The sequence below is a fragment of the Lissotriton vulgaris genome, chromosome 8 (assembly GCF_964263255.1).
Source record: "Lissotriton vulgaris chromosome 8, aLisVul1.2, whole genome shotgun sequence".
Classification (NCBI taxonomy): domain Eukaryota; kingdom Metazoa; phylum Chordata; class Amphibia; order Caudata; family Salamandridae; genus Lissotriton; species Lissotriton vulgaris.
In genome coordinates this window covers 813282316-813295027 of record NC_141696.1, presented here as the reverse complement: position 1 = coordinate 813295027, position 12712 = coordinate 813282316, and the positions used below count along the sequence as shown (strand labels likewise).

At 43.3% G+C, this 12712-nt stretch overlaps 1 protein-coding gene across 1 annotated transcript in view; it reads left to right on the top strand.

The window, feature by feature from the left end:
• The first annotated feature begins 5171 nt into the window (after positions 1 to 5171).
• Positions 5172 to 12712, top strand: part of GRK1 (G protein-coupled receptor kinase 1) — a 656045-nt gene continuing 648504 nt past the window's right edge. The window contains exon 1 of the mRNA XM_086933387.1: positions 5172 to 5873. Within this exon, the coding sequence (XP_086789513.1) occupies positions 5172 to 5873 (702 nt within the window). The remainder of the gene's footprint in view (positions 5874 to 12712) is intronic.

Below are 12712 nucleotides of genomic sequence, written 5' to 3'. Positions count from 1 at the left end.
AAGCAGACAGTCAACAGGCATGGTGGGACTCACAGCTACTCTCAAGGTACCTGAGACTCCCCCCCCCACCCATTCAAATGGAACCTGCACCACCTTACACAGGCACTCTGAGTTGTCTACTACAACTACTGGGTAAAGCACCTTGGGGACTACCTGCTCTTCATTCACACATTGGCACCAGACATTTGTCACACTGGCTCCTTTGTCTCTCAGAGACGCCACCCTCTGTCCATTGATGGTCACACACTGCCTGCATTTTTTTTTAGTGTTATCAGGCACCAGTGTCCTCTGCAACATCTCACTGTTCCCTAGTGAGACAAAGGTCATCTCAGTTTGCTCCCACCCTTCACTTAAGATCAACTCTGCACCCCAGCACTACACTAACCAACTCCTATGATGGTGCACCAGTGGGTGCTGGTGTGTACTTGGGACACTTGGGATCCCCTCTCAAGTGATCCTCCTGATCACATGTAAAACACTTGCGGGATCCCTTCCCTCCAGGCTTCCCTCTAGGGGGCCGTGGTTTCTTACCACCGGGAGGCTGGGAATCTTTACACTGGGGACTAGCTTGGGGCATTTTAGAGAACTTCTTGTACCCTTGTCCCCACCACTCCTCTGCTGGGGACCTTGCCCACCCTTGGCTGGGTTTTCCATATACCCATTGTGGACCCTGGTATTCGTCCAGCAGTCCACCTTCTAAGCAAGCTTCCTAGGGTCAGTCAGTTTTCTATCCACCAGATGCTGGTGCTGCTTTGGAGCACAAAGACTATCTAAGTGATCCAAATGAAATTAAACCATACATCTCCTGATAGTCAGTTACCTTGCTGCTCTTTATCCAACCATCCAGTGACCTGCAAAAAAGATTCATTTTTTTTTAAAAGATACGAACTTCTCCTTATACTGCTCAGGGGTGAGCCCATACCTGAGTATAAAGTCTCTTTCCTGTTTGGGTAAGTGAGGGTACCTTCCTTCCGCAGGTTATCAAGGTGCACCTCCCATTTACCTCAAAGTGTTTCGACACGTCCCCTTCTCATTGATTCTCTGAGGCCTCATAAGCTGCAACCAAGCGTATATGTCCTCCCTTCTGGAAATTCTGTACCAGATCCTTTAGAATGTGTACTTTCCTCTCTGACTGCACTGTGTGCACGCTGCCACCATTTGAACTGGAATCTGCCTGCCTGGCCTTGATATCCAGTTCCTTTACAATCAACTCATCTTTTACTCAAAAGGCAAGGGTTTTCTCCTTGTCTTTCTCTTGCTGCTTATGTTCCATCTCAAGCTTTTTCATCTGGAGCCTCACAAGCTCTAACTCATGATTCCTGGCCCTCTGTCTGTCCACCAGCTCCTCTGAGGGCACACTTCTAGAGGATACTCTGCTGCAAGGCCTGGAGATCACTCTCCCAACAGGCAAATCCTGAACCAAAATATCCTCTGGCTGGCTCTGCTTTTCCAGCTCCACATCATCATCCTCAGCCCCCCCCAGCTTCTCTTGATGCCCAAAATGCCATCAGTGCTTTCTGCAGCTCCCCCTTCCGGGCAGAGATCCTAATATAGCAATCAAGATGTTTGCAAAACTGCTTTAGGTCACTCACGTTGTAGGAATTCAACTTCCCAATCTCAAATGCACTTTCTGCAACAACAACTGATGGGTCACCAAGCTGAGACATGACTGAACTTTAAGACATGTCACTAAAATAGGAAAAAGTGAAAACACTGTATGTGGTTGCATAATGGTCTGCACTACACTAGTAGCTTACACCAATTACTGTAGGTCAAGTACAAATACAAGGTCAAACCTCACCGCTGACCACCCATATTAGAATTGGGGGTCTCTAGTTGGCAGCAGCTTGCACCCTGTCCAAGTAGGGACCCTTCCTTCTAGTCAGGATAAAGGAGTAGCACACTCTAGATAACCCCTGCTCACCTACTTGGTAGCTTGGCACGAGCAGACAGGCTTATCTCAAAGGCAATGTATAAAGTATTTGTACCCAAACACACAGTAACACAGTGAAAACATCACAAACGGACACCACATCAGTTTAGAAAAATAAAGTATCTTTATCTAAACCAAACAAGACCAAAATGACAAAAATCCAGCATACATATATCAAAATATCACCATTAAAAGGTTTCAAGCATTCTGTCCATAGAAATTTATGTATGTGTAATTTTACACAATGTACCTTCGAATGCGTCAAAATTCACAAGCCCAACCAGCTGCAGAGAAGGGAAGTGTTGAAAAACTCAACGATGTGTCGGTTCCTGAGTCCTCTGAGAGGAGATGCGTCAGTTCTGCTACATTCAGGAGAAGTGTTGCGTCAAATCTGGACTGTAAGGGAAAGTGATTCTTCGATTTCAAGATGGTTTTGGTCTACGGGTGATGCATCGGAAAACTTGTCGCACAGGTACAATGCGTGGAAATCTGGACACCCTGAAGGTCGATTCGGCGGCAGCAAGGTCTGTGTCAATTTCTTCAGCCGTGGTCCAACAATGCGTTTATTCTTTCAGCCGCACAACAGGATCTGCATAGGAGTTGGTGAGGTGATCTTATCTTTGGAGGTCGGTGCACTAGAGCAGCATTGGGTCAAAGAATTGGGGGTGATCAGGCAAAAAGAGGCATTTTCCTACAATCACAAAGAGCACACTGCTACCTATAGGAACAGAAACAAAGTAGCAATATAAGCTAAACAATAGTTTTGAAAAACTCGATAAAATCAAGCAATGACGTCTCCTTCTGGGCAATGCATTTAAAGAAATTGTTTTCTGATTTTGTTTTATTATTTTGTTTTAACGTTTTTACTAGTATATACAATGTAATTAGAGTGCAAGCAAGGGAGTCCCTATAAATAGTACGTCAGGTGCCTTGGCACCAAGGCCCATGGTTGTTAGGGACTAGCTGCACCCTGATAATGGCTGCATTAATTTTTGAACCCAACAAGGGGGTAAGTGGAAATGTCCTTGATTGAATTAGACCCATGGCACCATTGTTACATCAAGGAATGTTACCTAAAGTGGAAGGTCTCCAGCTCTCCTCCATCCCCTCCCCACCACACACAGTTAACCTATAACTTATGTAAGTCTAGAAATGGCAGAAGCAGAAGGTGCAGCCCGGCACAAAGAGAAAACTTGAGGAGTAGCTTAGTATAATAAGATATTGGGTTACTACTGAACCTGTTCACATTTTGATGTTTTATTTATGTTATGGTTAACTAGGTTGAAGAGTCATAAAGAGCATTTCTGTGATCATAATTTTCACTCATCTTTTCAGCATTGTAGTTAAAGAAATAACTGTATATCAGGCTGCTATAATGTATATGGTACCCCTCATTTAGTAGTGCTAACTAAAACATGGATCCTGAAAAGTGCCTAGGAATGTGTTTTGCTGCACTGCAATACACCCAAAAAAAAGATGATTTAAAAAGGATAAAAGGGTAGTTGAAGGAAGGTAGCAAGCCCAGTGAACATGATGACTGAAAAACACAGAGGGGGAGATTTACTAAGATTTTGCACCTTGTTTGCGTCACTTTGTGACGCATATCGGAGCAAAATCTTTTTTGCCAATTTACTCTCCAGCGCTAAACTTGTTTAGTGCTGGAAATAACGGAAAAGTAATGAGTCATGGGGTCGTAAGGGTGGTGCATTAGCGTTTCCATGCAAACACCCAAGTTTTCACACGCTAAACCAATTTTGCTAAATAAAGTATATTGGGTTTAGCATGAGAAAACGGTGCCGTTTTCAAGTAGGCGCAAGGAAAGAGAAATGCTTTCATTTCTCCTTTCTTTTTTGACTTTGTACGTGCGCTGCACTTTACAGCACACATGCAAAGTGGGGAAATGGCTAAAGTCAGTCTGTGCATAGTATTTTGTACTGGAAGGGTTCCTTCTGGTACAAAATCTTTGCTAGACTCACGGAGACGCCCTTGCACCATTGCTTAATTTGCAAATAAGTAAGTGTTGGGCCCTCCCTCCTCAGGAGGCCCCTGCAGCTTGTAGCAATCAATGCCCCTGCGAGCGCTGCCAGTGACATAACCAACACAACTACTAACCATCGCACTCCTACAGGGGTGACAATTAGGGCTATTCCAGGTCCCCAAAGCTATAAGACTTGTTTGGGCTATTGCTATTAGTCATTTTTAACGTGTAACGAATTCATAAATAACTGTTGTTGAGCTAATCTCTAAATTAGGCTAACCACGCCACCATGTTGCAGACTGCCATAGCGCCAATGTTGGCAAATAGATGCCGGTGCTGAGCACCGGAAACGACCGGTTCAAATTAAGCACTGCCTTACACTATGGCACAAAGGTGTCTCTGTGGTGCACAGCAGCTGATTTCAGCGCCTGGGCTAGTGAGAGGGGAAGGGACTGCCTTATTTTAGTAAAGAGAGCGCTCTCTTCCTCTCTCCTAAAAAAATCGTAATTCTGGCCAGAGTGCGTTCAACGAAAAACAATGCGTGCCAATTTCTGTAAAGTACCTCCTTAAATGTATTGCTGATTTGGCAGAAAACCTGCCAAGCATTTAAAATAAATACAACATGCATTTCCTCAGAGCCTGGCCAGGCACGCTGAATTAAAGATTTGCGCACAGAAACTGATACACCGTCACCTCAAGAGTAACTTCAAAACCCTGTCCCATTTCACAAGTTTAAAAGAAAGAAGTAAACACGCATTTTGTAAATGTAACAAGAGTGTTGACAAAAACCGAAATAAGCAGTCAGGACGCAGGCCTTTCTTCCCTAGAGAGGGAGAGTAGAATTATCCTCCTAAGTGGATAATGAGTTTAGAGAGGTGTCGAGTCAGGGGTATTACTACCCTCAGCCGCCATTGGACTAGCTCTTCTAAAGCAAGCTGCCTCTGTACGTGAGGAGATTTGGATTAGCTTCGTTCGAGTTCCCAGATTAATGCAAGCAACTGTCGCTTTTATGTCGCTGCACTTTCATCCAAATGCCTAAAATAGGAAAGGGGACTTTTGTTAGACTTGCCCAAACTCATTCGATCTAGATGATCTTTTTTCAAGACTTAGAACATAATTCTAAAATGGCGGAATTTTGCTAAACCTGGACAGAAAGGACTGCGCTGCTCTGCACTCCTAAATCTCCTTCCTCTTCATTGTCCCAAACAGATTCCGCAGCTGGCCAGTTAATGTCTAGTTTAGGAGACTAGTCGATTGATAATGGATTTTGGGGCATTGGAAACGGTTGTAGCCAACTCTGCCTACATCACTGCGCGCGGGAGCTTTGATGGAGGCTTCAATGCTCAGGCGACAAGAAACAAAAGATACCACTCAAAGCTCAGGCTCCCTCCAATTTCTGAATGCCAGCATCTGAAAAATGGGATTGATTTGGAATTTGAGAGCATTTGTGTTAAGCAGCCCATTGGCAAACGTTTGTTCCAGGAGTACCTTACTTTGATTCCACAGCATAAACCTGCTCTGGAGGTCTGGAATTATGCGGAGGACTATGACACTGCTGAGGACGAAGACCGCCTCCAAAAAGCCCAAAGAATCTCTAACAAGTATCTTGAATCCAGCGCAAAACTCTTCTGTAAATACTTGGATGAGAAAGTTATCTTGAAAGTGAAAGAGGACTGTAAGCGTGTCCCGGATAACCTCTTCAAGCAAGTTCTCCAGTCTACCATCAACTACTTGAAGGACAACGCCTACCAGCCGTATAAGGAGAGTGCCCAGTTTTCAAAGTTTCTCCAGTGGAAATGGCTGGAGGCCCAGCCCGTTGGAGAAGACTGGTTCATGGACTTTCGGATCTTGGGTAAAGGAGGGTTCGGGGAGGTGTCTGCATCCCAGATGATGGCGACAGGCAAGATGTATGCCTGTAAGAAACTGAACAAGAAAAGACTGAAGAACAGGAAAGGATTTGAAGTAAGTCCTGGCGTACATACTGTATGAACTGAAATGCATGTGTACAGAGTAGGAGAAGCAGTAGCCAGCAATCATGATATATGGTGTTCAATGTTATTCTAGTCTTAGCCCATGCCAAAATAAATTCATCTAAAAACCCTTTTCAGTCTGAATGGTTAGTAGAATTAAATTCTCTAGTTAATTAGCTGTCTTATTTGCTCATGTTAGTGTTGGTGAAAACTAGTGAGTAATGGCGGCAGCAGATATCTGGAACAGTTGGGTCATGGTCTACTAAAGTTATTTATTCCTGACCCTCATAGTATTGTATTGAATGTTCTTGAGCTCAAACCTGAGTGTAGATCATGTAAGGATGTTCAGTGGCTTTCCATCCCAGGGCTGGTGGCTCAGTTGACAAATGTGTCCATTGCAGGGGCCTTTGCTCGATCTCATGGTCACAGGTTCAGATCTAGGCAGGTCCACTCAGCCTTTCATCCATCTGAGTCGACAAAATGAGTATCATTGAGTTGGGTAACAATGAACATCTGTTATTCAGCACCAAAAGACCTCTGGGTGAACGTGTGCTTTACAAATACACATGTTATGTTATGTTATGTGACCTCTAGGCACCAAGATGCTGCAGGATGCCTATTCTAAATCCATGGAGTAGTTGGGGTTGACCTGGAATAGCATCACTCCTCAGATCCTCGACAAGTAGGAAGCTGCCACCTGAACCACACTTTACCAGTCTATACTACGATTGTTTACATTTTGGGGTTATCGTGCACCATCAGTGTCAAACTACGTTTCACTACTTCCTTTTGTACAAGAGCGATACTGAGGAAGGGTTTGCATCAACTCCTGTCCGTAAAGGATACATTGGAGCACAAGAAGCCCCAGGATTGACCTGAAGTAACCTTTGTTTGGAAAATCTGTCTTTCTACTCAGGGTCCACCTTCTCCTCTTCCTCACAGTCTTCTGTGGGTGGGACTAAAGCTCAATTTAACAACCAGGGTTGAGTTTAGTCACCAGATGAAGTGGATGGTAACTTCCCATTAACCATTCCTCTGGTCACTTATTTCCACTTTCCAGATAGCTTTGAGAAAAAAAAGCAAAATGTTGTATAATGATGATTACCCGTGGTGGGCTGTAATTTGGTTACAATAACAGTGGCAGGTCCTAGAAACATTGACCTATGCTTTGATTTTACTGAAACCGCATCACATTTATTGTGCAACACCCAACTGGACACCATGAATTACATCTCATATTATTTGTGCCATTGTTAGTTTCCGCCTACACATCGCATGCACTGTGCTGCAAGACATATTGCTTACAATTTAGTGGGCTTACACCCCAACCGCTGCATACCCGTAGTTGTTTCTATTATCACTCATTTGCAATCTTTCGATGGCTTAGCTCCTGTAGGCTTTCCATCCTTTCTTGTGTTAGCTCTTCTCTGGAGTATAGACCAAGTACATGTGATCTTCTTCGTGTTTCTTCTTCGTTGTCTTTTAGCAACACACTATGTTTATTATTTTATACGCATTTGGTATTATTCCTGGCCATGCAATATGCTATCCTACTTTTAAAACAGACATACAGCTTCTTATTTATGTTGCTTTCACCTTATCTGCTGTCACAATTGAGGTTTTAGTTACTTACACGCACACCAGTAGTACTCTACGCCACTCTACTCTACTCTATGCTACTACACTCTATACCCCTCCACTCCATTCTGTGTTATTCTAAGCAATTCTACGTAACTCTACTCTACTCTATGCCACTCCACTCTACTCTACGGCACGCCACTCTATTCTCTGACACTCCACTCCACAAAGAGGCACTCTATGCCACTCCACTTCCCTCTACGCCACTCCACTCCACTCTACCCCATTCCACTCTACGCTGCTCCACTCTACGCTACTCTATTGCCTCTCCACACCACTCCATTCGACCCTCCTCTACGCCACTCTACTCTACACCACACCACTAGCTTTCAGCCATTCTGACTATTAGCCATGCTGCCGTACAACAAGGCTAAAAGACATTGGCAAAGGCAATAGCTCTCACATAGGCAAGACCTATTGGCTTTGCCAATGCTTGTCACTGTAGTATGCTTGTCCGTCCACCTCGAGGGGTAAACATCATTACACTTTGGCTGCCCAAAAGGCTTTGCAGTTGACAGAGCACACTTCTTTATGACCTCTTTCCAAACGATTTATGGCCTTGATTCTAAATTATCCATATTGGTCAGTCTTGCGCACATATGAGTGTCAACTTACACGTATGTCAACCCCACAGCCCTTAATATCTTATATGGTCAAGGAAGATGTAATAGTTCATTTATAGGTCCCTAAATGATTACCTTGATGATATAGTCATGGTCAATAGTGTGGAGTCAATGTATGTGAAGGTCGGTTTTACTTACCCCTGTAGTAGTTAGTTTAGTGACAATGGCAATGCATCGGTTGTTAGGGACCTTAAAGGTAGGGGATGACGGAGCGTTATGTGGGGAAAAGTAAATGTGTTCGAAATTTAAAATGTTAAAGAACAACAGATTTTCTTACAAGAAAAAAGTACATATGCTCTGAAAAAGGTTAAAAGAAGATGGTAATGTTGTTGGTGATTTCGTAGACATGGATAGTTCGTACAAAATGTGAGAGTTTATCTATCACTGACCTAGGGTGAGACACTTTTAAGTAGTTGGCTTAGGGTTGGCAAGCTTCACTGTTACATTTCTTCAAATTAAGAACCACACTCTTAATATTCAAGTATTTAATCTGTTTGCCTTGATAGGCAATGGTTGTGGAAATGTATACGTTACATTATGGGGCTGATTCTGATGCGGTTTGGAAATGCTTCCCGACCGAATCTGATTGGAAATGGTTTCCGACCCACTTGAATCAGGAGAGTCCGACCTACCAAGTACGATGCATCCGGATGCTTCCAGATACGATTTGGTTGGACTCCCATTGACTTCAATGGGAGCACATGTTCCTACCCGCATCATAATTGGGCACTGGGTCGCTCCCCATCCTATTTGGAAGGAGCAAATGCCATTAGGAGGCCTTCCTAACCGCATCAGAATCAGGCCCTGGGTGGGAATGCTTTCCAACCCGCATCAGAATCAACCCCTTAGTGTATGAAAAGTATATCCAAGTTTACTACCTCTTGAGAGGATGCTGCAAAAGCGTCATGCGATGTTTCATAGTCTGGATGTTAGGTTCCTAAGATATGGAAAATAGACTACTTTGGTAACTTTTTATCTTTCATATTTTTTTTTATTTTACATTTTTATGAAATATTAGCAATGGGTTTCTTTCAAGAAAGGAAACAGTAAGTAGTAAAACATCAGTTCATGTCAATAAAGCTCTATACCTTAGTCAAGACTTACAGAAGATTTTGTGAGATGGAACTAATCAGAATGAATTGCTGCTTATTTAACTAAAGGAGTAATTTTTTCTTATACTCTTCAAAGTAATCCTCATCATCGTTGTCAACATCACCTTTATACAACCAACAACATCCGGGGGCTCATTTACAAGCCCTGCGCGCCGCCAGAACGCCACTTTTAGTTACCTTCCAGTTGTGCACAGGGCTTAGCCATATCTACAAGGCCACATAAAGCCACCCTGTGTGGCTTTTCATGACCCTGTATATATGGAGTGAGGCAACGTAGGGTAAGTCTCTGCATTGCCTCACACTATGATGGGGAGGCCTGCCATGGGAGTTACAGTGGGTGTTCCCACGTAACACCCAGGTCATCTGACACAATCCCAGATTTACAAGTTGTACACCTGAAAATGTGTCAAAAGCCTATGCCTCCCCAGGGCAGGTATAGGGGAGGGACAATGAGGAGAAATAACATTATTTCTCCTCGTTTTTTCCTCTTTCTGTGTGTGCTGCATTCAGCAGCATCCCCTCCATTGATTGTTTTTGCGCAGGAAGGTGTCCTTTGCTGCACAAAAACAAACAACCCTACAAAGCAGATACCCTTGCACCATGGTGCAAGGGTGTTTGTATTGGCACATGACAGTCAATTGAGAGCCAGCACAGGGAAGAGGACAGGAATGCTTCATATCTGATAGATATGGCGTATTCTTACCCTTTTTTTGCCGTTGGGCGACGCAGAAGGAAGGATTGCAATGCTGTCCTGCGGCAAAATATTGTAAATGAGGCCCTGACTGTCCGTTCTTGTCCCACAATTCAGTTAGATTAGGTGTGTTAGTTCAATTAGAGAGATGTTGAAAGCACAGTGATGCGATATTTTGTCATTATCATGTACTAACCGTCTTTCATGAAGTAGACCGCACACGTTATTAATAGTTTTACAGGAGAGGGAATATGCTACCTTGTCCCCTTCTCTTCCCTACACCTTAAATATAAATTTGATTCCAAAACGCGGAATTGTCTGAAATTTGAGATTTGTGCGAAAACTTGAGCTTTGCATGAAAACACAGGTATCGCAATTGCCACATTTGTGCATATGCTTTTTAGACAATGTACCACTGAGGTACAGCACTCTTTTTTTGTGATCTGCAGCACTTGTTATGGGCGGTATCAATGCTTCTCATCATATTGTAATGGGCAGTACCAGCTCTGTTTATGGGCTCTATTTACTTGTAATGGGCAATACCAGCACTCCTCGTGGGGGCCTGGCATGCTTGCGATGGGCAGTGCCCGTAATTTTACATCTGTCTGTTGTATTGGGCAGTACCAGCTCTTTTCATGGCGGACTCGTCTGCTTGCAATGGGCAGTATCAGTGCTTCTTATCATGTTGTAATGGGCAGTATCAGTTGTTCTCACAAGGCTGGTATACTTGTAATGGGCAGTGGGAATGCTTCTAATCATGCAGTAATGGGCAGAACCAGTGTCACTCCTGGGGGCTGGTACACTTGTAGTGGGCTGTACCAGCGTTTCTCATGGGGTCTAGTGTACTTCTAATGGGCAGTGCTGGTACTTTTCATCGGGTCTTATGTACTGATAAAGGGCAGTGCCCATAGTTTACTACTGGTTGCTGTAATGGGTATTGCTTGCTCTTTTGAATTCAATCACAAAAGAGGGGCGAGGGTCAGATAAGTTTAGACTCTGCCACCCCGAACCCCCAAAGACCTTAATTGTACACACAAAAGGGGTGGGTAGAGTAAGTAACATAAAGATACATACAAACACAACAAACAGAGAAGGCCCCAATAGGGCAAATCATTCTATTTGAGAAAACTGCCCTCACTCACATACCAAGGTATGTGACATGCTTCATCATTGGGCCTGCTTACAATACGCCCTGGTGTACCCCACACAGGGCAGAGCATAAGGGAGGGGGAAAAAATAATACATTTCTCTTAACACAACTTATAGTCAAAACAACTGAACACAGACAACACTTAACACATAAATTGGTGAAAATCGTGCAAACACCAAGTGATCTCAACCGAAAGGTGCGACAAAAAAGTGCAGAGTGAGGAGTGATTAAAACTGATTAAAGGTGTCAACCAGAATGCAACCTTTATTAAACTTTTCTTGACACCTCTACCAGGATTAAAAATAAATGAAAAAAGGATGGGAAAGCGCCTTTAGGAGATAATTAGGAACCTCAAGGCTTCCCTCCTACCACTGCCAGAGTCAACATGTTTCGACCGCTCTTGATGTGCCTGAAAGGTCACTCCGGTCTTCTTCAGGACCGTCACATTCGGTGTCACTCAGGGTTCCCCCGTATTTTGGAGAAAAATTACCCCAACAGGGAGGTAGGTCCAATTGATCCGTACCCCTCCTATAATATATGTGGAGAGTGTCCCCTCAAATGCGGGAGAACATTCGCTATAGCAAAAAGAGAGAGTAGAGAGGAGGGGTTTAAAACCCTTATTAGAATACACCTGCTCAATCTTTCAATTGTATTGTGTCAACATTGTCTATAGCCTTTAAAATTATGTGTCTAGTGTTGAGTAAAAGACCCTAAATGCATATTATGCATGAACTTCTGTTAAACTCATCAATTGTCCCTATATAGTCAAATAAATACAAGACCCAATCTCTTATAATTGACCATCTCTCTGCATTCGCGTAATCACTCGTACCTAGTACCTAGTTCCACTTAAAATAACCGAGGGGCCATAATAGTACCACAGTCTCCAGCTGTTGCTATTACAGTCACCCCACTCAGGTTGTTATATATTGGGTGGTTCACTTACCGAGTTTATATCAATTACAAACTCGAACTGGTGTCCGGTGTAGAGTACGCCAAAGAACACAATCTGGAAAATAAGTATTGAGGGAGATATTAACTTAGAAATCTCCACCTCCTCGTATACGTCTGTAGATAGATGTGTCACAAAAAATATTCCCATCCTTGGAGCAATGACAGCTACATCTTGGTTCATTGACTCATACAACATACCCTGCCCTAAATCATTTTTATTGGCATGTCTAAAAATTGTCTTAACTGACAACTTTTTTGAATTTGGCTTGAATACTTATCGCCAGATAAAGGGTGTAAGTATGGGGGCTTCAGTAGCGCCCTCGATTGCGAATATATATATGGCGGCCTTCGAAGCAAAAAACATCTATAATGAATTGGCGCCCTTTTTCGAGTCTGTCTCCCATTGGTCCAGATACATAGATGACATTTTTTTTGTCTGGACCAATGGGAGGGAGGCACTAGACGAGTTCGTCTATTGGATAAACGAAGCAGACCCTAATCTCCACTTCACGTCGCATATCAGTGATGAGAAGGTTGAATTTTTAGACATTGAAATTATAAATGATGATGGTTTTTTAAAAATGGATCTACATACGAAACCCACAGCAAGAAACACCTTGCTGCACTACAGTAGTTTCCACCCTAGATCACAAAAAGATTCAA